Genomic DNA, 25,497 nt, shown 5'->3' with positions numbered 1-25,497 from the left:
AATTCCATTAAAATTGTTGGTGAAAAACAATCTCCTAAAAAAAAAAACATGTCAATGCCACTGCAGAATATGAAAGTGTTGGATTATACACATTTTGCCAATGAATGTAACCCAGGCACCTGTCTTGTTAGTACAAAAACACATTTCATAGGAAAAACTCAAGTGAATAAAGAAATGACCATTATACTTGTACTGTGTCTAAATGTTAGATGCTAGTGACAGTTCAGAAAGTTGCTCAAAACTCAAATGTAGGTTTTACTTATAGCAGTGGTGGCCATTTTACATCAATGTCCACTAAAGACTGATGGACTTGACTTGGCAGATTCAACACATAAAATGCTAAGGTCAAAAGCCTGGATAAAGTGCCTTCCTGCTGTGTGTGTAAGTACTCTCTGCCCTTTGTGTAGAAGGTGTATGTGTGTTTTAAGAAGTAGATGGGAACCTTTCATCCACACAGTAAAAGACTCCCATTGATCTTCAGGTGGGGAGACTATCCTTGTGGCATAGTGATGCAGGAAGCGAGAGTGCTTTTTCACCTAGAATCTTACTCCCACTCTCAGACATACTCAAAGACACTTGGCACCCTATAAGCCACTCGCAGAAAAATACAGCTTTTAAAGGAGAGTGACTCCATATCTACAATTCTTCTCTACTCGTTCCTTCCCTGACCTCCTGCAACTGAATCAATTCTCTTACCGATGTTTCCAGAAATAGTCTGTTATCCTGAGACCATCGCAAAAGCTGAAATCAACAGGCAAGAGTTTGGGTTACAAAAGTGAATCTACAGTGTGCCAACAAGTTGTTGCTGTACAGTAACTGCACAACAAAGCAGCTGTGGAACAACACAGTGCACAGCCAGGAACAGGCTTCCATCCATTAATCAGTGTGTTCTACTTAAATGAAACATAAGTTTGCCAAGTACTGTGAGGTCTCATCCTTTAAGCGCCTTGGGATAACTTATGCTGTGAGGTAGAAATAAAATTTGATTGAATTTAATAAGTTGTTAGTCCCTATACTTTGACCCAAAGAATCTATGGGTTCATATCATGGCAGTCATGTGTGTGCAGTAATTTTCACCATCATTCCAATATAGTAAAATAGTTTGGGCCCAGATTTGGCCCAAATCCCATCCCACACATCCCATAAGCGGCTCACATATTGCGTGGAATAATGGCACTCTGGCGGTCCGTCCCTGTTTGCCAGATCTGGGCCACAAGTAAGCTATAGCAATACTCCATGCCAACCAAAGGTGTCAAAGGTAGCCTGAATTAGTTTTGTCCTATTTGGGTTGTATTCACCATTTCACACATGGGCCCCTTTAGACAGATTATACCATGCCTAAAGTACCACGTTTGCCAAGAAAGGCCTTCATTTGTTCTGGGATGTTTGGGCCACATTTGCTATTTTACAAGTGGGCCACTTTAAGCTCACATCCATTTTGACCTGCATTTGGCCAGAAGTGCCACATTATTGAGATGGCCCAAATCTGTAAGCTATCTGGGTTTGCTTTCAGTAATAAAGGTTCTCAACAGTCATATTTTGCGAATACACTGGTCATAATTCTCCTCCTGCATAAATCACAGGAAGGAAAACAAATCAATTGGTGTTAATCTGAAATCCCTGTCATATGTCTGTGCATGCAAACAAATCACCTGTTAATGTTATTTGGGAAAATATGTGAAGAAGTTGATGAAGATTATAACAATCTCATTTGCACTTTAATATCAAGACTAGAAAGACCGACAGGCAGGCAGACAGACAGTAAGACATACTCTGACTGATATTTAAAATGTCTCAGTAGCTGTGGTGAGACCCCCTGTAGATGTCACACAAGATATATAACTGAAAAGCTGAAATCATAATTAAATATGCTCCATCCTGGCAGATTTTTGTATCTGCACTGATTCTCAGGATATCTGAAAAATAGAACTTCCTCTGTCATTTTATTAGAAACACTGAGGAGTCTTAGCCATGCTGCATAATTTAACCCTGTGTGTAGACTCTGCCATGCTTTGACTTGAATGCTAATGTCAGTATGCTCAAAATTATAATTTTAACATCCTGTTGCTAAGCAATAATATCATGTTAATATGCTAACGATAATGGAAATGTCACTTTTACAGGGTTGTAACCGAGATAAAAGATTATGATTATATATTATGAAGATGATGGCACCAGACAAAAAAATCAACAGATCATGAAAGTGATCTGTAAAGTAACTGTAAACCAGTCGTTGGGATATTTCATGCAAAACTGTAAATGTCAACCTCATGGTGGCACTACAGGAAAAGTCAGCGTAAACAATTGACTGTCTGAGGACCATGAACGTTTAAATAAAAATGAATTTCAATCGGTTCAGTAGCTACTTGAGTATTTGAGTCTGGACCAAAGTGATGGACTAAGCAATTGTATGCTGTTACCAAGTGCTAAAAGAGGAATCTTATGAACCTTGCATTCACAGTTTGAGGGAGTAAAAACAGTAAGTGTACATCATTTATAAAATCCTAAGTCAAATGTATTTATGCTGCAGCTAAGAGTGTAATAGATGCGGAACATTCCACATATAAGTATAGTTTACCATTCACACAGTTGACTGATTATACGTGTTAAAATTCCTAAACAATCCATTTAAGTACAAACACAAAAGCACCCAAGTAGCTTGAAGGACAAAAGCCTGTGGCCAGTGCCAAGAGCCATTGTGCATGATGAGACTTCCTGAGAGTGAGACCGTGCTGGAGGCCTTCCAGAAGAGCACTCCACCAACAGAATCTCCAGTAAAGAATAGCTCCTCATTGATTTGCTGTTAACAACAGCTTGACTGGGAGTCTGGTCAATTCACCAGTGATAAACACAGAAAAATGAGAGGTTTAAACTGAGCAGGAAGGTTAAAGAAAGGTCAGAGCCTTTAAAGGATTTGATGACAAATGTAACTTTGCATCCTGAAGATCTGTGTAATGGAACACTGCCATAAAAATACATACACTTTCTCTGAAAGACATTTCTGAAACAATAGCAGTGCTATGTATTTGAATTATGGAAATATTTTTCATTTCATTACTGGTGGCCAGAACTGTTACACTTGCTCACAATATACAGATGTCGTAGGTAGGTTTAATACAATACATGACACTCCTGTGTGAGAGAGAAGTGGCTTTTCTTTATTTAACGTGTTCCCCTGACATCTATGTTGATGTCTTATACCTTTGGTGAGATTTTATTCCCAAAGGAATTGTTGTGTTATGAAGCTTCAGAATCAGTGAGCTTTGCCATAATAAGGAGAACAATATCCACACTTTCAGAAGTATTCATTGCTTATTTAAATTAAGAAACACATATCAAAGGCTGATTGAGAGTCAACGATATACACATACATATAGACACTTACAATTACCCTGACGTTACAGTCAAACATATGCAACTCCTTTTAGTGTATTTTTGTTTGAGGATTAAATGGAAAATTTCATTTTAAAGGTGTTTTTACATATAGTTCTCTTTAAATGAACTGAACTCAGTCCTCTGAAGGCAGACTAAAAAGTGAAGCAACATAAAAGGGAATTGGTTCTGTCACATTGACAGTTCATTTGAAGGTGGACTCTGTTCTCTGTCTGGTCCACTTTTACTCTGAAGGGGCCTCAGCTCTCTTCCTGTTCACACAATACCTAGTTCACAGTTACACGGATCATTACTCATTCGGATTATGGGTAGTTTTCACTTGGAACAAGATGGCTGCTGCCACACTCGTCTTATCCACATTCATGTAGTATTTGGTTAAATTATTCCGCAGGGATAGAAAAAGCCTGTTAAGACATTACAACATTCCTACTAGATGATTACGAATCACCTGTCCACGATACGATTACAATACACCTGTCCATCATTTGATCAAGATTCACCTGTTCATGATATAATTGTCGATGCATCTCAATGTATCACATCCTCAATTTTCTATGTTATTGCATATGGCTGTTTTTTCATCAATTAATGTACGTGTCATAATAACTTCTGATCAGTTACTGTAAAAGTGTAAAGTGAGTGTAAGTCAGCAGGATAATCCTACATGGTAGAAGATGACTGGACCTATGTGCGTCTGTCCTGATACTGAAGCAGCGTCAGTAATTATAATAATGCAGCGGTAGGGACACTGCTAAAAAATTATATAGTGGAAAACTTGTATTGATTTTGTTCTGTCACTGCATCGATGCATCACTGTTCAGGTTCATTTCAATACCATGCCAAACCTGGAGCTTTTTGTGTTCACACTGCAAAAGTTAAGGGAACTGCAATGCGAACCGTACTCAGAGAGTTCGCTTAAAGTAAATGTTTCGGCTGAAATTTCATCTCATAAGTTTAATAACCATGTTCACTTGAGGCCAGATAAACAATCAGCTCAGACATAATGAATCCCTGTTTCCTTGGTCTGAAGATGTCTCAATTCCACTGTTGCACTGTCTATAAAGAAAATCAGCCTGTGACATAATCAGCTTTGGCCTAGATTTTGTCTTCACACACCAGAGCACCATTTTATGAACTCAGTCAGACCTTCACATTCCTTATATCAAAGCTGTTCCATTGAAAACTGTCCAAGTGTGTTTCGTCCTTCAGCACGTCGTCATCTTCTGATAGACTGAAAGTGATTTATTGAGTTAGAACCTGACTGATACTTTACCTCCACCTTAATCTTAGCTTACAACAAAATAATTTTTTCCACATAAATTCCTGCTATAGTAATTGCTATACATCCTGAAACCCATCAGTTAAATGAATACTGTCTCCAACTGAACTCACCCACAGGGACCTCATTGTTAAAGATGATGAATTCAAGCACTGGCAACAGGCAGCTGCCATCACCTGCAGCTCACCACTGCTGAAGTTTTTCAGACTGTAATTAGCTTCCAGTAGAAGCCTTGTGCTCATTTACACCTGAAGAATAATGGCTAGGAAAAGGAGCAGGGAGACTCAGTCACATACTAATCATGTTCTTCTGTACGCCATCATCAATGACACCAGCAGACAGGGCGAGAGCCATTATCTGCTTAATCAAGAAATAGATATTTCTTCCACTGGTAATAAGAATCTCAGTGCGGCACAATTTCTGTAAGTCCAGTTTAAATTAGCTGAGAACAAGGAACAAATTAAATTAATTAAATGCTGTTCACACTCGTGCACATGTCGTTTGCTGTCGTCTCATACAAATAAGAACCTGCATGAATCCAGACGAGCATGAGGACGAGACAGGGAAGACAACCACCAATTTTACACTGTAGATAACATCTGCTATGAAAACTCCAGAGGGGACATGTCTGGTGCATGATGCACTGATTAAAACCCAGACAGCTTCTTCACATGAACCAACACCTACCTGATTCCCCTAAGAATGAATTTCTCATCATCTCACTGAAACTGCTGAAAACTGCTGGTAGCTAACTTATATTAGCGTGTATCCAACTGCCCCTTCGCACTGTGCTATATATGCCATGGTGGATGCATATGTCAATTGTCATGTATGTGAACATGTAATCATTTCTTGTCTATTATATTCTCTAATAAGACACTGAAGTCTAAACAAAAGAAGCCCACACCTTATACGTTTCACAGAACACAGAGTCAAGTCACTATGCTGTGCTTTTGTCAGTGAATTGCCTCCGAACTGCACCAGTGTTCGGTTTGGCTCATTGCCCATGTTCCACCCACAGGTCAACTAATCCATTCCTTTCTGCAGCTTTTGTCTAAAATGGTGATCAAGAATAAAAGCCGGCAGAGCGTTTAGCTTCCTGGTGTCTTTTACTGATCCTCAGGCCACAAACTGCACACTGCGACTTAGTCAAGTGGGAGACAGGAGAGCAAAAGCTCCATGGGGGAGTGCTTCAGAGGTGGTGATTATTGGCTGTCATTAAAATGGACCAAATGGTCTGCAGTATGTTTGGGAAGTATAAATGGAGCTGAAATTGTGGCCTCAAGTCTGGAGAGTTGAATATCACCTGCTGTTGTCAGAATATACCACAACAATTTAGAGGCAATGCCAGTTTATGGAAATGTACACTTGTTTATTTTGGCTAAACATGCTGGTAATTTTTTTGTTTGTCATATTATGTTAAGAAAAATGATTAAGCAACTAACATCGCATTAGCAGCAAAGAAAAGTGAGATACAACACAAGAAAAACTCAACACAATAGAAAGAAATTGAAAGTTTGATGTCAGAGAGAATAAAAACATGTTGAGTGTGCATATGAGCTTAAAATCAATTACAATGACAGGTGACTTATTTCACTTCAAAACTGTTATCTGTTCTTTTTTGTCAGAGTTTAAAAGAAAATAAAAAAATTCTGGTTGATCTAACTGTGCAGTTGATTCGACACAGCTTTCATCATCTGATCGTTTCAGGATCACATGAACTCTCTCAGGTCATATTCTATATAAACAATCTTATGAATCAAAGCACATCTGTGGGCAGATTGTACTGAGCCTGCAGGACGACATAAAACTCATGCTGTGCAGCCGAGCAGTCAACTTTAAATTTAAGTTCTCAAAGTCACAGCATGATGGAATAAGTTTTGGGGTGTTAGTGAGAACATGCCAAAAGACAAGTATTATTATTATTTCATGCAAAGGTGCATTTATATAACAAGGGTTTGAATATCTCACTCAGCAATGCAGCATTTCAGAACCGTTGAGTGTGGTGAAAAGGTTAATGACATGTAGAGGCAAAGAAAGAAAATGTGACACAAGTTAGAACAATAGTTATAGCCAAAGGACGTGTAAAATTTCTTCAACTTATATTAGCAGATCATTTCTGCTGGTGCTGTAGCAGATAGTAGATTGAATCTGCAACTTGTTATTTCCATCCACAAAATGTAGGACTAAATGTGTGGAAGGTGGGAAGTAGTCCAGGAATTTGCATCATGTGTGCATACAACATTTACCATCACATAACCATAGGGGAACACGTTTCTTTCCCCAATTGTAAAAATACAGAGATTCCACATTAAGATAACTGGCAGAAAAACCCCTATATGTTAGCAATGGAAATGATTTCAGGTTTTTGCAGAATTGTCCAATATACAATTGTTCCTGTCTACAGTTAGGGTTGGCTCTTATTGCACAATGTTTAATTCAGAAGAGTGAGCCTAACAGGATTTGCTTTAAAAATTATTTATAATACGTGCATGTACCAATAGTCTGGTTTTATAAGTAATTACTAATTATCTATTTAATGTGTAAAAAAACAAAATCCATGATGATTACCTTATGCTACATACAATTCATTCCCATTCCATTTCCCCCCCACAAAAAATGCTAACCCTAACCCTGCCCCTGCATCTCCCCCCTCCACTCACACACACCCCGACGCATGTCAAAATCACACCAAACTCAGCACTGCACTTCCCACGATCACTACAGATACACCAAGTGTGAAGGGTCCGCTAGATATGCGTTTCACATACAGAAAGACAGATGACTGAGAGATTCTGATACAGGCACAATAGAGCAATCAACAATCAAACAGGCTGTAATGTCAGACCTGCTTCGTCCAGGACTTTCTTTCCTCTATAGGTCATATTGAGTGTGTGGGGCAGTGTTACTTGGATGCTGTATTTTAAGAATGAACTGAATTTGAGCAGGAGCCTCTTTGCCATCACATTGCTAAATAAAGGCTAAGTATTCTCACACAGCAGAGAACAATGTTGTCTGGTGAAAGGAGATACTGAGGATTACCAGGTTTCAGGCAGGATTTCTTTGAGTATTCCTGTGACAGATTTCAGCGTGGGAAGCCAATAGTCTGCCTCCGACAAAGGAAAATAATATCTTCTAAAAGACAATACAGTTGACAGAATTTGAATTATCGCAATCTGCTACTGTTTTATTCAGCAGACAAACTGAGCACACTTGGGTGCGCTCAGAGACGAGGCGCGATTCTTCCACGCCAGCAGCTTTGTAACCTTTAAAACAGAGCATGAGCACAAGCATCCAAACACACAACAATGTGCAATGAAGCATGGCCTCTAACTAAACTACTGACTTCACTAACTCTGCCAAACAGAAGAGTGAAACTCTATTTCTCTGCCGTGAGAACAGAGTGCAGCCTCACCTGAGACATCCTCCTCCTCAATTACCCACTGCTGATTCTACAAAGCCTCGGCCATTTGAGACCTCATTTGACTTTATTACAACGACCACTGCAGAGATGGTGCCATTAATCAAATAGAAGAGCGAAAGAGTGAGCGGTCCCCAAGAAAAAGCCATGGAATGAACTGAAATGGCTGCTGCAGTTCCTCTATTCTGCTTTCGCCTGCAGCAGAGAGAGTGACCCGGCATTCATCATACCTCAAATGAAGTTCAAGCTGGTTTGAAAGAAGATGCCACCATGTCTTTCAAGGTAGAAGTGCTGTGGTGTATAGTCAGGCTCAATGTTAACAAAGGCAGTTAGAAACAGATATATGCAGTAATAAGGGGTGTCGGCGCTTGATTGATGTGTCTTAATATTCAGTTTTTTGTTAATATTGCATTTCCCTCTGAAATTCTTTTCATCTGCCAGAGCAGAGTCTGTCAAAGCACACATCTGGAAAATAAAAAAAAACAAGCTAAGTGAGGAGGCGTGTGATGAAAAGAAGATAAAATTGAAAAACAAGCACATTAAGCAGGTTAGATAATGTAAAAAGGGTGCCTTTTTGAAGTATACCCTGCCTTTAATAACAACCCTCACCTTGTGCCATTAGTTCATCATTATTCCATGTTCTGTTTGTGCTCTGTACCGTGCGATCCAGGTCTCGATGCACATAAATGAAATTGTAATATGTAAGAAATTTCATGACATGTCTTTTCTCTGACTTTTCCCATAGTTCTCCTTTGTTTATGCCCACTAACACCAACAAGATGAAATAGAAAAAAAACACCCTCCCTCTGTCCGTTGGGGAGCAAATGACACTCCAGGCAATTAGCTTGTACAATGGCAGCCAATCTCTATAATGCTTTGTTTGCCATCAATGCTGCTGAGTTCTCTAATTCGTTTTCGGAGGAAAATCAATGTTATTTGCCAAAATAGCTTTCTCCAAATGTTTAAACAGGCTGTGCTTACTGCATTGGTAGTGTGGTCTGTGTATTTCCATCAGTCTGCTGATCCCCTGTAACCTGATGAAACAGCATCCCTGAATTTGTCAGTTTAGTGCAGGAAACCTCATCTGTCAAGTTGATTGATGGCTGCAATTGAATCGACAATGACAGAAAAATTGTTTTCCTAACAGATGCCTTGTCTTGGAGAGACTGAGAGGTGATCAATTGCTGCGTGCAGGAAGAGGAAATGGAGTTTTGCTCTGAGATATTAGACACGGGTATCAATACTGGATGAGCTCTCATCCAGACAGCAAACATCTCTTCACACCGGGCTGTGGTGCAGGACACTGTTTGCCATCGGCTGAGAATGCATCTGTAGAGAAGGGTTAACAGAGCCGCTTCAGAATCCAACAGTCCAGCCATGTTCAGACTGACAATACTACTGTGTGATGAAGACCCATTTTTCATTTCAATGAGACAGCTATATGCTGGCAGAGTCGGGGGTGCTAGTGCAAGGCCCCCCGACACAAACATTGAGCCTGACTTGACTTTTGGAATTCAACATGTTCAGGAAACACTCAAATATGCACATTTATAATTGTTTTGGAATGTAGACTCTACAAACCAATCAGTTTCAAGTATAGATAGACGCAGCCCACAGCGGTGATGACAACAAGACGAACCAATGTCAAACTAAAATCTTAAGCCCCTAAATCACAATGTAACTCTAGTGTATTAATAACTACAGTCAATCAGTTTGAGGTCAATCAAATACATTTGTTTGGGAATATTAAGCTAAGTTTTGCTTTAGGTCCCTCAGTGATGCCATAGAGGCCACAAACACAGTAATGTACTCACACGTAGAGGTGGTGTAATTCAATATGGTTGGTAAATTTTAGGCTGCCCGCAGACACATCACAGGAAAAGCAGATGATGAAATATATGTAACGTGGACACTCTGAGCTAAGCAGACATGGAAATGATCATTGGAGCTGTAGTTACTGAAGGTGTCTCTGGCCTTTACATCTCTGAATTCTGTTCTTCACTTTCACTGAACATAACTGTAGAGCATATTGTTGAATTAACCTTTAATAATCTGATATAATAAATGAATTATATCCTTTTTTTTATATTCATATTCCTATGAATAGATTATCCACACACATCCGCTCTACCCATGATGCAATGTGTTGTACGATAAAAGCTCTAATTTGTTTAATATTGACTGATTATTGAATTGTCATCTTGCATGATATGAAATAGCCTAAAATATAATATGTCAACACTTCGGTAGGCCCCTGTGGTGCAGGAAGGCAACAGATATTTCTTATATAACATTCATAACATATGTTTTATCAAAGTATCAAACTACATTGCTGACTAGTGAAAGACTCATTTATTCAGCACTGTGCTCAAGTCACTAAATGACAATATTTGTAATGTTTAACATGTTGCTTTAAATGCTTCTTATAACCACCAGCAGGTATTTGAATCAACCCAGCAAAAAGTAAAACAAAAGTGGGAAAGGAATTATTACTTTTATGACAAAAGCTAAACCTCTGTCAGTGTATTGTCCTTATCCAGCAAGGCTTACTCACTTCGCAACATGAAATTAGATAATTATAGAAAATAATTATAGAAAACCTAAAACAGCATTATAATTATAATGTCACAAGGCAAAATATAATATAATAATCAACATTTGACCTCCTGAGTCAAGCTGTGAATGGCTGGCGAAACCTCTCAGGGTCATGTGTTGATGAATTTTTGAGCATCCTCACACATTACTGTATATGCCACTATATATAATGTATATTGTATATTACATTATATCTTTACAGGAAAAGGTTATAGACAAAGGGCCAACCAACCGTACATTGTAGTGTCTATGCTTAGGGGCTTCATATCATTTATTCAGATGTGCCAGCCCGAGAGGCAACAACTTCAACTCTCGCCAACTTCAACTCTTTTGCGTTTTCCACCAGTGGCAAGACGTAAGGACACAATGTGATTTAGGAATATATATTTAGACTTAACTATCCAATAGGATGCGAACACCTACATGTAACATAGAGTGACAGCAATTCTAGCCAATCATGGATGTGCTGCTGAAATGGGTGACGCAAGTAAAAAGAGATATGGGGAAGCTGGGGGAGACATCATTAGACTTGGGGGTGACAGTGGCTCATCTTACTGTTAGTGTTTGTATATTGTTTTACATTCTGGTCAAGACATCAGTTGCTGATTATCTCCTTTCACCAGCTTCCAAAAAACTTCCATTACAACATAAGACAGGACGTAGATGGGAGAGACAGAGGAGAGAACTCAGGACAGCACTGTATTTGGTTGAAAGTCTGTGTCTTAAACCACCTCCTCTGTTGAATTTTTTCCAGGTTTGCAAATATTGCTTCTGTCACTCCTCTTTCAAAGCATCTATCTTCTCTGTACAAAATATGGATATTACAACCCTCAAAAGAGCATCCCTTGTCCTTGAGGTGTAAGTGAATTGCTGAGTCCTGGCCTGAGGAATGGTCTCTCATATGCTGTGTGTTTTGTTTCCCCAATGTACAGGTCTGAGTAATCCTCTTGCATTGTACTGCATAAACTAAATTTTTCTGGTAGAACTCAGGAAGCCTATCGGATGAGTGGTGAAATATCTTTAAGAAACTTGAGGAAGTTCAGTTGCCTACGTACATATGAACAACTCCTGAAGATACCATGAGCTGGATGGCTGAGAGTATTATCCTAACTCCATCTATTAACTGAGTTTTGTTGATGGACTACATTATTATATTTTCACCAAAATGTTTTCTTCAGCAATCATTAAATAATTATCAACCCCTACTGCATAAGCTTATGACATATGATCTGAGACATGAAGCTTCATGAAGCATTGTTCAAACATTTTCCCTTTTGATTTCAGCCTTTGCTATCAGAGAGGGTCCTGGCTTGAGCTAGTTATGGTCCTTCGGTGGTACACCACTCTCTAGAGCACACATTTCCATGGAGCTTGGCACCCCTGAACCATCCGTCTCACTTCACCTGGCCCCTCAAACATGAGCTGCCCAGGGCAGTACGGCCGTCACTTCTCATCACAGCATCAAATACTCCTCAGTCAGCTGGAAAGCAGGAGCTGGATGGAGAACTGGAAAATATCATTCCATTTCTTCCTATCTTCATGGAGACACAGCTCTTTTTAATCACAGAAGTAAAAACAAGTCTGATGAATTCATGAAATATACAGCAACTAGCCATTATAGACTGTATATAATAATGTACGACTCAAAATATCCTGCATACAAGTGCTGCCATCTTTTGTGTTTGGAACCACAGTCTGCACAGTAGTAATCAGGAGACGGAGCTGTGGTACCAAGGTTCCCACCAATACACGCGCTCAACTGTCAATCATGATGTTTCACTCCTTTGTTAATAGCCGAGGACCATACACGTGATAAGATCAACAGTAAATGACAGAAACCATATATAAGAGACAATTATTTGACATGGACTTTTTTAGAGTGGTCCATGTACAGTACCATGCACCGTGTACATCTGTAAATATGGTGGTTTATGAACTATATTGCAGCAGCTACCAGGTGGTGATCGGGGCACTTTGGCTTCACCTTTCATCTTTATATACAGTCTATGGGAGCCATCCACTCATGGGTAACTTGAAGCTATGGTGGCCTCTGATTGGAACAATTAATAATTCACACTGTCTTCTGACCTTGTGGCCCTCGACCTAACTAAGCCTCTGCAATTACTGTTGCTAAGCTGTAAACCCACATACTAATGTAGTTAGTAATGTTATTAGTAAATCGTGTTTTCCTTTGCCTTTTATTGTATATAATCACTTGTTTACTACTGTAGCTGAACAAGCTAAAGGCTGCAGCTTAGTTAAAATCATCCTTTTGAGTTTAAAAAGTCGTACAAATTCTACTTTCATAACTTGTACAGCCCAGAGCAGAGACTGCAGCTGAAATAACTTTCTACCAAATCTGCCTTAAATCCAACTTTTGACCCAATTACAAGGAGCTATCTGTAGCCCCTTTCACCTCCATCAAAGATCTGCTCCAGCATGTTCACTATACACCTCCCAGAGGCAGAGAGACAGCTGCAGCCTCAGAAAAAAAATACCCAGCAGGTTCCCATCTGCTGAGACCTTAAAAAGAGATGGATAGAGCATGCTGAGATGAGGAGGATGGGTACTCATGTGGAAAAGGAGCCCTCGAGTAGTAATTATGCTCTTGGCCATTACTCTTTTCTGACCACTGAAATCCCCCCAAAGAAGGGAGTCTTCTACCTCATCTTTACTGTAAGATCTTTGTCTTGGAGGAAACTTACTCCTCGGTGTAGTTATTCCCAGAACAGACATTACTCTCGTGCCAAAGACCCAGGGCACCAATGAAGGCTTCCCCAGAGAGCGAGCAAGCACTGCCACAGGATCTAGTCGTGTGTGTGTGTAAAGATACAGGACAGAGTAAAAGAGAGAGGGATATGTGTGTTCAGATTGTGTTCAGACATAGCCACCCTCAACTGAAGTTCACAGATCTCATTTATTTGTCTGTGACGTGTGTGTGTGTGTGTGTGTGTGTGTGTGTGTGTGTGTGTGTGTGTGTGTGTGTGTGTGTGTGTGTGTGTGTGTGTGTGTTTTGACTCACCTAACACTTCACCCCTCCATCGGCATAGTGGTGAGTAGATAATAGATAAACTATCCCTTTAACATTTCTGTGTTTCAAAGGTCTTTGTTGTCTCAGTTTTCAAACAAGTCAGTTTATGTCATTATTAAACAGCAGTTTGTTCATGTTGGGTCAGGCAGACATTTCACTTAAAACAGCAGCAGCTAGTTTGTTTATTTAGCAAGACAACAGATTACCCTGGCTGTAAGTCACAACTCTCTCTCCACTTATATCATAACTACACTAAGTTTAAACTTCTGATACCACCTTTTACTCTCCATGACCACTTCCTGTAACTATAATCTATTTACATATGTTCCATGTAAAGCTACACCAGAGATCTGCACTTTGAAAACTGCAAATGCTTCAAACAAACCTATTCAACCACAAAGGCAAGCAATAATGTAAATTCCAGGGTTCACAAAGCTGCAAACCCACTTTTCATAACCACAGCAAGAGTAGCCAAAAATACACAAGAGCATAATCTCATAAAAATGTCACACAGAGAAGATGCCAACTGGAGTCGTTACAGATTTTTTTATGGCATGTGTTCTAGTGCATCTGCATATCCTAGATAGGTAATGATGAGGTGCAGTGAAGCACGGCATATAGTCAAACTCTGAGTTAGAAATAGATGGTAACCATACCAACAGAAAGAAATGTGTGGTTTCATGACAGATGAGCGAACGGAGGAACAGAGAGAGCTGACACGCGTAGCAGAAAATGGGTATAGGCTGACACACCTGACCTGCAGGGAGGATCAAAGTGTTCAATTTAGCAAACCTACTGGAGAAGTCTAGAGAACATTCATCACTCGGGTGCTCTTTAGCAAGGCACTCTCAAGCTGCAGCAGGGAAGCTCTGTGGGTAACTGAGGAGTGTAAAAGAAAGAACTCATAGCTTCTCCTTGTGTGTCTGAAGTGAATCCTACAGTTTGCATTGTGCGCTGCAACAAGGAATAAATCAATTGTAATAAACTGGGAAGGAAGCCAATTGAATCCATTACAGTGACTGGTCAGAGCAGAGCTCAGACCCAAACTGTGAGTTAAATTTAGGTCGGAGAAGTTTAGAGGCTAAGTCAGATGCAATGACACCAAAACTACTTAAATATGCTCACTTGAGGCATTGCATGTCAAAGGGCAGATTGTTAAAAAATTACAAAAAAGGAATGTAGTGCCTATTTAATTTGTTATTTCAATATCAAATGATTGTCCACAAGCTTAAAAACATGCCACACATTTAGAAATAATACATTGGAGCCTCTGCTCCCAGTGTGGCTTCTCAGCAGCAGTTCACAATGTGATCTCATTGAGGAGGCTTGAGGGTTTTTAACTTTATTCCACTTGCACTGCCCTGGTGGTCTTCTAAGCCCTTAACTCATTTATTCGTATAGATCTGTATAATAAAAAATTTATGATCCAGTCCTCAGTAGAAAAGCTTTGGAATTTCAAGCATTAATTGTAGTGCAGTAAACAAGGGAAATGCACTGTATGCATGCACAAAGGCGATTTTACTTTTCAGTACCTGCAAAGAAAGTACTTGAGCATCTTAGCATTCACTGCTGTGCTATGGACAAAGTCTAGACTGCATATATTTGGACAGTTAAACATGTTTTGCTCATCTGGCTCATTGCTTCAGCACATTGAGTTTTAAATAAGATAATGGATACCAGGCGAAAATACAGAGAAATAAGGAGTGTTTCATGAGCCAAAGTCACCACCTGGTCACCAAATATGTCAAACATGATGTTGGCAAACAGGCCTTTATTACTAATTTTAACACTGATGGAAGCATCAGGATTAATGCAGAGCTCTACTGTGAAGCTTTGGGCACTGCCTGTTACAAGGACTCCACTATATCTCCAACACAAGTCTCTCTTGGTTGATATAAAACTACTTGAAGTTAAAGCTGAGACCTGGCACTTAAATTTTGTGTCCAATATTTTATGTGTAGCTTTAAATCAAAGGTAATCAGGAAGAGTGTATTTTATGCAGGGTTTGTAGTTCAGACTACAGCTCCTGGACTGAAGGACGAGCCAGTACTTCACGCACACAGAGAACCATGCAGATTGGTTTTCTATCTCAAGGTTTGGAGATATCCACCACTGATGAATTAAAAGTTGATGCAGTTTTGTGTTTGGAGCTCAATGCTTTGATTATTAACATCAGACACTGGGGCCTGTACTACAAAGAAAGTTCAGCATACGCAGTACATATTTTCGTTTTCTGGTTTTACATAACATAACGTGTGCCGTCCTAATAACCTATACTACAAAACTGTCTCAGTTTTTCTTATCCAGCTACGAGGGTGCTCATGTGGCAGAGTTATTCATTATGAGCGAAATCATCGGAACCATGAAAAGTTCTAAATAGGACATGAGGGAAAACAAGGTTCAGTGTGTAGAATTTAGTGACATCTAGAGGTCAAGTTGCATGTTGCAGCTGAATACTCCTCATCTCACCCTCCCCTTTCCAACATGAAAGAGAACCTGTGGTGAACTTTAGTTGTCATGAAAACTCAAACGGTTTTAGATTGTCCAGTTTTGACGACAGTAAAAAAAATGGCGGCCTCCGTATAAATATAACTTTTAAATATAAAGGGCCCATTCTTTGGAAGAGAAAACAACAACTCATACAATTTAGATGAAACACACCAGTGAAAACATCATGAGGATTATTTTATAGTCAATTTCTGCAAAAAATCCCTTTCACCTAAATCTTACACACTGAGCCTTTAAATGAGGCAGAACACTTGTTCTTAAATAAATCATCTCAAATCTCTGACAGAAAAAAAAACTGATCCAACTATAATCGTCAAGCAGCCACAGTGCCAGTACACTGTAAATAGAATAATATCCCATCTCAAAACTTCCTATGGTGGCAAATATCCTACAGAATGCTGTCACATTGTTCAGGGGCCCTAGGAACAACAGTTGGACACAGTTGTGGTAATGGGCTTCGTATCCAGCTGGGCGCCCCGCCTCTGCTCACATGCATCTAGTCATATTAAAAATAAGTTGCCTTCATTTCGCTGCTGTGCTCCAGTAATCTGCCCTGACATCCAGGGAATATCCAGGCAATAAGGCCAAGTGCACTCAGACACACTCCTCCTCACATGATGTCTTCTCTGTGAACGAGTGTTTCCTCTCACTCTCCTTTCTCCATTTGTAGCTCTAATTCACCTTCACTGCATCTATATCTTTTCCATGACCCTTAATACCATGGTACTCTATGTCTGTGCATTTACGAGTCTTCCATCTAAGGAATCCATCACACTGATCATGCATCAACCTAAAGGTTACAGTGCATGACTCATTGTGTCTCATGAAAAGCCAACAATCAGTTCCTTTAAAGTGCAATAGTAAATATAACCAAAATTGTTCAATTGTAAATTGCAAAGAGAAAAGAAAACTACAATGACAGTTTACTGGAGTTGTTGTAGCAGGCTGAAGGTTAGGGAAAGGTAAACATGCAGCGTGTCTGCGACATGGTGAGGGAATAATTCTCCTCCGGCATCTTTTCTATCATCAGTTCGGCTCAGAGTGAGTCATAAACAGCCATCTGCTGCAGTGGAGCTTCACTGTGGGCGCTGCAAACTGTGGTGATTATGGTCAGCTCCAGGACAGGATGCTGTGCAGGCTGAACAGGTATGAGGACTGCCTGGAGAGAAAGAGTGTGTGCACACACAATATAAAAAGAGTAAATTAAAGGCAACGGAAACATTTTTTTAGTCCGGCCTTTTTGGTGGAGACTAAATAGGTTTAGTTGCCCTGTCATTTTGACACGAGACAGGATCTTTCATTTTTTATTTTTTATTTTGATCAATTGTATACTATAGTGTTTTTGTAACTAATAAATTGATTGGGGTGTAAGGTTCCTCTGGCTTTATGTTGAAGAGCTCTATATAATGTGTAATGTAACTTATAATGTAGTTTAGTTATACTCAGAGAGATCATAATATGACTCAACTGAGTTCAATAATCACTAACTATTGGTGACAGCACCCGCTTAGAGTAATTTTATTGAGTTTAGAATCTTCGGGGACTTAGAGGCTATAGCTACCGTGAACCCATGCTTATCCACAGTGAGCAGCTTTTACGAAAATGCTAAGTTCTCCACGGTGACATGCTCACAATGACGATGCTTTAACTCTGAAACCTCTCAAGTTATTATGGCTCACAGGGGAGAAACAAAAAATATATATAAAACTCTGTTGATACTGTAGAGTGTTTGTGTACAGAGCAATACGTGGCTCTGTTGAATCTCAGTACATTAGTTAACTTCCACACAAACCCATTGTGTTGTCACACATGAGGTACAGTCAAAGATGGATGCATTTTTAATCAGCTGTTTGCATGTTAACATGTGGATGCTGCTCCAATGATAGACTTGTCAAATAATATTATTACAATTTCAGCGGCCGCCATAATAAGAGCTGTTCAAATATACTTATCTCCTTAAGCATAGGAAACATCGGACCATCAAGAAGGGAGCAAATGCTATAAGGCTACAATTTATTGCGGCAGCAACATTTAAACCTTTTATTTGCAGCTGGACACACCCACTTAAATATAAAAAAACAGACATGACATGATCCAGAACTGGTCACAATAAACATCATGAATTTATAGTTCACAACGTCATCATCACTACTAAACATGAATATAAAAAGTTATTTCAACCCCCTGACTGTGGAATGGACACAATAATTGTTTTCTACACTTACAAGGTTTGTATATTCCTCGCATTCTTATATCATTAACATTTCAGTCCTGTTTGTTTTATTTTCAATTCAATCTGTTTTGTTATGTCCTGTGAGTATGTGATAATGAAATATTTCCTCTGTATAAACTGAAAACATTTTTTCAGGACGTGTCATTTTATTTTGGACAGGAAACTTAATTATAACTGTCTGCGCACACAGCCCACAGCACAGTACCCTACATTTTGTGCATATCTTCTCATATAAGTAGTTTTTTTTTGTTTTTAAATGCAGAGTTTTTGTGGAGTCGGACTTTCTCTACACAGTGGTTCTCCTTTCCTAGCTCTTTACAGCTTCTCCTTCAGATCTTTCCTTGATCTCATGACGTATTCCATCGGGGATCAAGCAATAGTGGTTAAGAAAGGAGATTAATTGGACTCTCCGAACGCACCCAACAGACTGAATAAAAAGAACAATGTAATTAAGCATGCTAATGCAAGTTTCTGAATGTGGCTTTGACCATCATATGTTAGATGATGCACAGTGTGACTGCTTATTTTATTACATTAAACTAACTGGTTACATGTCAAGTATGCATGAGATATCCAGATTCTTTGGCATATGCATGTGTGCTGCTGTTTATACTGTGCATCTGGCACTGGATGTAGATAAATCATATCCTGGACACTATACGGCACAATAAATAGAACCAAAATATAGCACAGAGGAAAAAACAATTTGAATTATGTGAAGTGGCATGTAGTCACTGCACTTTCTGTTCAAATCTTTTTCTATGTAAATATAAATGACAAGAGTTTTAATCTCTTTAAAAAATATGCATTTGCGGCCTGTGGCAACAGAGCAGTGTACAATTTGAAGCAATCATAAAAGAGCTGGAGCCTTTGATGTTAGGATGAAACAAATGTCTTGTTTGGTGGAAGCGCTCCATTTTTCTGTTTCATTCTCTCTGTCTCACACACACAGTATGAATTAAAATTTTAAAAGATGCATCCTTTTATAACGAGACAATACTCTCTAGTTAGCATTGTGGGTTTGATAAAACATCACTTTTGACTTGACATAGAAGAATAATCACAGGTGTATTATATCACCCTGTTAGCTTCCAGTGTTCCACTAAGCAGCATACACCAAGCAGAGCCTGACACTTCAACACTTGAATTGAATAACACTTTATTAGCCTACACCTGAGCTTTTTCTGCTCTAACATAGAAAATATCTGCCATTAAAAAAGCCTATTGGTCTGATTCAATGTCCAGAGTGTGAGCTTCATTTATCTTTTAATTGGAGACAAAAAGAATACTTATGTTGTAATTAAAAGTGAAATAAACCTCAAAAGTAAACTTTTAATTGTCTACATGGGCATGGCAATGAACGTTTTCTTAGTTTTCACAGTGTCGCCCATTAGATGAGCCTGAACTACAACTTTTCTTGAGGATGGATGGGGGGCTCTATCTGCTCAGCACATACACCTTCATGAAATAATTCAAAACAAAAACTACTCTTGTTTATTCACCTTATCAACACTACATCCATGATATTATCTTATCCTGCTTCACTAAATTTCGGACTGCTGCATAATGTTCTCAACTTGATCAAACAATTCATAAAGTCACTTTAAAATCTGATTGTGTGCTCATTTGTAGTTTGTGCATGAACACTTGTAGGGGCTGTGGGAGCTGTGGTTACATAAGCTTCCAAATGAGCCATAACTTCTGACTGTAAGTGTTACGGTGCAGTAAACAATAGACTGACTACAGGTCACACAGTCTGACACAGTCATTACAAGTCAGTGTTCATTTGGTGCCTCACAATACAACCCTCTGAAATCTGTGTTGCCACAAAACTAAATCTAAACGGTTGCTGAGAGTCAACCAGCATGGAGGTTTGGATGAAAGCCACAAATTCACTAATATGTTTGTATCATTCATGTGTTCAGCTCAGCTTAAACACAGAATTACTAATGTGTTTGTTATGAGTGCACTCTGCTGATAAGTGCTCAGCCCCATGTTTGAAAACCTCACGGTAAATTTGATGCATTCACACTAAACATTTTCATTGAATGTTGTCTATACTGATTTCTGTTTCATACTTCAGAGACACTGCAGCCGCTCTCTGGTCATTGATGTCACCTTTTCTGCTTCTCCCTCTCTCTCTTTACCCTTTTCCCTGTAATGAATGCTGCTGCATAATTAAACAAGTGCTCATTTCAGGAAGATTAAAGCCATAAACAATTAGCCTTGAAGAAAAAATAAAGAATAAGACAAGACAAAAACACACAAACCTATTCATTCATGTTCCATTTAACCAAGGTGCAGGATTTAAATCAGTTCAGCAATTGTATATATCCTGTAGTGTGTGTGCATATTCATTTCATTCATATTTTCTATGATGCACTGTACTTTCTATTTTAGGAAACAGATGTAGTTGTATATGTGTGACATGACGCATACATTTAGGTAGGGGGACATCAGAGAGACAGATCAGATCAACAGCTTATTGCTACCAAAGACCCCTGGCTTACTCTGAAGATGAATTCTATTTTACTATTATTTTTATCTTGTGTAAACTGCAGGTGAAATGAAAAGCACAGGACAGAGAGAGATAAAAAACAAACAAATGATCTAAGACATTCTCCCATTGGCTGAGAACAGCTTAGACAAATGTCTTGACATTTCCAAGCAATGGAATATGAATCACTTTTCATTACCACGGAAACACGAAAACAAACTCACACATATCTACCCGGCAATGCATCACTTTGTAAGTGTGTGTTCCATGTATTATTCACGTTTTGGGGACCTAAATCTGTTTCCAGACACATGAGGACTTGTCTTCCTTATGAGGACAAAATGCAAGTCCACATAGTGTAAATCATATTAATGTGAGGACACATTTTAGGTCAGGTTTAGGTTAGGTTAAGTTTGGTTTAGGGTAAGGGTTATGGTGAGGCAAGTAGTTAAGGTTGGAGTAGGGTCTCCAGGAAATCAATATAAATCAATGTAATGTCCTCTGAAGTCATAGAGACATGAGTGTGAGTGTGTGTGTGTGTGTGTGTGTGTGTGTGTGTGTGTGTGTTGTGACTCCATCAGACGGAATAAAGGAAAGCTGCTGCCTTCGCTTTCCAGTGTAACTTCAAAAGTTTTAGTCCACTTCACTTAAACCTCACGTCGTGAACATAATCACACACGATGTGACATGAGCAGCCATGAAATTAAATCTATTCATCACATTAAATATAATCATTTTGTTTTACATATAAGTTTTACATATTTAGTAGCTGATTTAAAGGAAGGAATTGTAAAAAAAAAAAAAAAAGCAGAAATTTAAATTCAAATATATTTCCACCTTGCAGGGAGCTTTACTTAAGATGAAAGGCTTTCAAAATAATACAATTGGCAGGTAATTGTATTATCTTTCAGCTGCAGAGTGTCTTCAATTAAAAATGCCATAGAAAAGCTCAGACATGCATGATTTGATATTAAACCTCTAAGTACCTTATCAAGGTCTATAGTCTCCATATAGAGGTTGAGAGTGCATTTACATATGCACTTCTAAAGTCTCTCGAGTAAGAACCATCAATGGAATGCACATCATGGTGAAAACATCCAAAGAGACATTATAGAAATGTTTTTTATCAGGGATGTGCTCTGGAGAGATACGTCTTTAGTAAACTGTTATAACATGAACAGACAAATTCACGTTCATTTATGATGTCTTGATGTCTAAGGAGCAAATAAACTAATTACCAAAAATAGATGTGATGCAGGTGTCTGTCAACTCAAAGGTCATATGAGTGCTGTCAGCAAATAGTAAATACTGAGGAAAAGCTGAGAAGAGGAAACATGTTGTAACTCAACAACTATCAGAGTGTTTTCTCTTATTAGAACACACTGATACAATCACACTGCAAAATGTTTTACCAACCACTAATATCAGTGTTTCAGACATGTTCTCAAAAACTGAAGTACTGAGAACGTTCGACTTCTTAAGTCACTGTCAGACAAATGAAAATAATGTTTTTCATAGCATATGATAAGCTGGTTTTCACACAGAGCTGCACACACACGTGGTGTAGTTGAGGTTTTCGAGATGCATGACAGGGTTCATATAACATCTGCAAGCCTTCGATGTCCTGTAGTTACCCATGAGCCCCTTTTTGGGCTCCACAGTTACATAAGGTGAATAGAAAAAAATCGGTATTTTAGGTGTAAAATCATCTTCTCCATGCACTTAGGTACTAGCAGTATTACACCTGAAACACTTATCACAGGGTTTCTGCTAGTTCTGCTACTTTAAGACCTTAAAGACCACAATGAATGAAATCAATATTGCATGCAAAACATATAAGTAGCATTAAATAAATGTTAATATAATTAATAACACCTAAATGTATTATTTTAACATATTTAGGACTTTTTTACTTTGTAATATGAAATTAAACGGATGAGTGCATCAACAGATCATAGAGTAAATCAGTGAAAAAGTCAGTTCAGTAAGTTAAACATCTCTCCACTCAAATACATTAAGACCTGCGAAAGAGTAAATCTCACTGAATGCAACATTAAAAAGTTTTCATCTGAAATCTCTAAGAGCCCAGCAGACTAATGATGATGATGACGGATGAAAGATGTATAACAATACATTAACAGGACATTTTTCTCAGCCCATGTGAGAGCACAAGCCTTGGAGACGAGCAGTAATTTGGATAATTTTACTCGGCACTTTACCCTTTTCTTCAAGGACAATAATAGAAAACAGGAGGAGTTGTCTCCCGCTCGTCCTTTGTCTGATCAATGAATTTTCTCCTTTTCATTTTCTAAATCACCCGTTCCTCTTTTTCCTCCTCAACACTCACACTCTCTGTTCCCTGAAATTAGTTTCTGTGTTGTGTCCTCTCTTTCATCCTCTAACAAACAAATGAACACCTACTTCAGACCATTTCCATAAAAGTAACAGAACAAATGAAGTATACCTGGAAATGGTCATTTTATTTGGTTCCAAAGCAATTTTCTCCCTTCTCAGCTCTTTGCACAGTATGGTGTTCCTCAATCACATTTGGAGTCAGAGGTATTTAGACAGCGCAGAAATTAGCTGAGGCTCTGACTTACCCCAGTGGTTTCTCCAGTCGACTGACTGGTGATCCAACAATCTCCCCAAGAGTACAGAACAGCTGACCCAAAAAGTCCTGGAATGAAAGAAGGAGGGATGGAAAGAAGGACGGCAAATGTAGAGTAGAAAGACAACAATTCAATGTTAGACTATTGTCAAGCTTGAAAACAGAACTCACGAATATTCCTGTCACTCTACCATCACTAGGAACTGTGCAATAGATAACTACAAGTATTTGTTTCTTCAAAAGACATTTGTTGTCTCATGCTCCATAAATTGAGTCTGTGCATCCACAAATGAAGACAAAAGAAAACTTGGTTTCTGTTGCAACATCTTCGATGAAAAAGATGAGGATTGTAGTGGTGTCACAAGACACCGTTTCTATAACGCTTGCATGCTGCATCTGAAACAAAGACTTGACATCTAGACAGCATTCATGCCCTTCTCACTTTTTCTCCTTCTTCTCTTTAAAAACATAATGAATGTGATCTGCTCAATTTTGTTGAACTAAAGTCAAATGTTTGGATTGAGGTGGAAAACAGAAACGTGATAAGATGGAGGGATTTAAAGAACCATTACCAATGACAAAAAATGATTCATAACCTTTGGGACATGAATGTAAACACATTTTAAAGAAAGTCGGTTTCATCTATAAAATATACTTGGACCATCTCTCTGTATCACCCAGAACTGATGAAAAAATCAGGTTTGGTGTTGATATAGTCCTTTTTGAACTATTCACAGCCGGGATGTGGGACAATCCAAACCAAAAGTAGCGTTTGGCAGGCAGCAGGCACTAAATAATTCAACGTGGGGCTTTTGTGTCTTTCGTTTCAGTGAGTCTCTGATGTGTGATATCTACTAATTCCACTCCATGTTACACACAGGAGCCAAGAAAATCTCACCATTTTCATCATGGCACAAGGGCATGTGACAAAACTAAAGACAGACCAAATCTCTTTACCTACACCAAGGACGTTATGTTTTCATTGCTGATTGTTTGTCCTTCTGTCAGACTTTCAGCCAGATTACTCAAAAACGGATGAACCAATTTCCATGAAATTTTATGAACGGCTAGGGCGTGACCCAAGGAAGCATCCGTTACATTTTGGTGCAGATCCAGTTTTCTTTTTTACTGCGGCCGTTGTGGACTCCTCTGAGACTGTAATGATAGAAGAGCTGCACAGAAAGCTCGGCCTGTCTCAGTTGTTTATTTCTGATCAGTGACATCATCCTTCCTCCTGAGAGAAGGATCATTAACGTGAGACAGCAGCCATGCAGTGTCATAAGTGAGAGAGATGCTGGGACCTACGTTGAGTTCTGCAGGCTTCCAGAAAGGTTGGGCAGCAGCAGCAACAACAATAACAACAACAGAGCACATCATATACCAAAAACACAACACCATACTGAAAACCTCTGAAAAGCACTTGTAACACTCCTAAGTTCATAACATGAGAGTGGCGAGACAACACATGCTTTGCCGGAAAGCGAACCCTAAGCACAGAATTGATGAAAAAATGCAAACCCAGTTCATCCAAATACATGTACATCAAATAATCACCAGAGCGGATTATTTTCTTCTGTCAATGCTTTTGGTCACCATAGTTTCCAGCCTTGAGGAAAAAACTAGCTAGTGAAACAATAAAATCTAATACGGCATGAAATGGAAACAAATGGTTAAAAGCATTGTATGTTTCTACATGGTTGATTGTACAGCAACTTATTGCACAATGCCTTAATGCAGTGCCACTACTACGACAAACAAAAAATGAGACTATATAAGATAATTAAACTTATCAAATTTTTTTATTTCATTTATATGAACTACAACATAGATGAGTCTAAGTCTAAAATGAAAACAAACAGTATTTGGACACTTCTGTGATCAGGCAATAGAAGGGTTTACTTTATTTCATCAGGGTAAAATCATGCAGCAGGC

General features: G+C 38.8%; 1 protein-coding gene across 2 annotated transcripts in view; it reads right to left on the bottom strand.

Moving 5' to 3' along the window:
• The window catches only part of cpne5b (copine Vb), a 98,578-nt gene that overhangs the window by 41,894 nt on the left and 31,187 nt on the right, over positions 1-25,497 (bottom strand). Inside the window, exons 6-7 of one of the 2 annotated variants that reach the window (XM_069537527.1) lie at positions 24,871-24,885; positions 23,558-23,634 (exon numbers count right to left, since the gene is read on the bottom strand). In XM_069537527.1, coding sequence (XP_069393628.1) covers positions 23,558-23,634; positions 24,871-24,885 — 92 coding nt within the window. The remainder of the gene's footprint in view (positions 1-23,557; positions 23,635-24,870; positions 24,886-25,497) is intronic. The other variant, XM_069537531.1, reaches the window with a different exon arrangement.

Source organism: Paralichthys olivaceus, chromosome 2 (assembly GCF_024713975.1).
Source record: "Paralichthys olivaceus isolate ysfri-2021 chromosome 2, ASM2471397v2, whole genome shotgun sequence".
Classification (NCBI taxonomy): domain Eukaryota; kingdom Metazoa; phylum Chordata; class Actinopteri; order Pleuronectiformes; family Paralichthyidae; genus Paralichthys; species Paralichthys olivaceus.
This window is presented reverse-complemented; position numbering and strand designations above follow the sequence as displayed.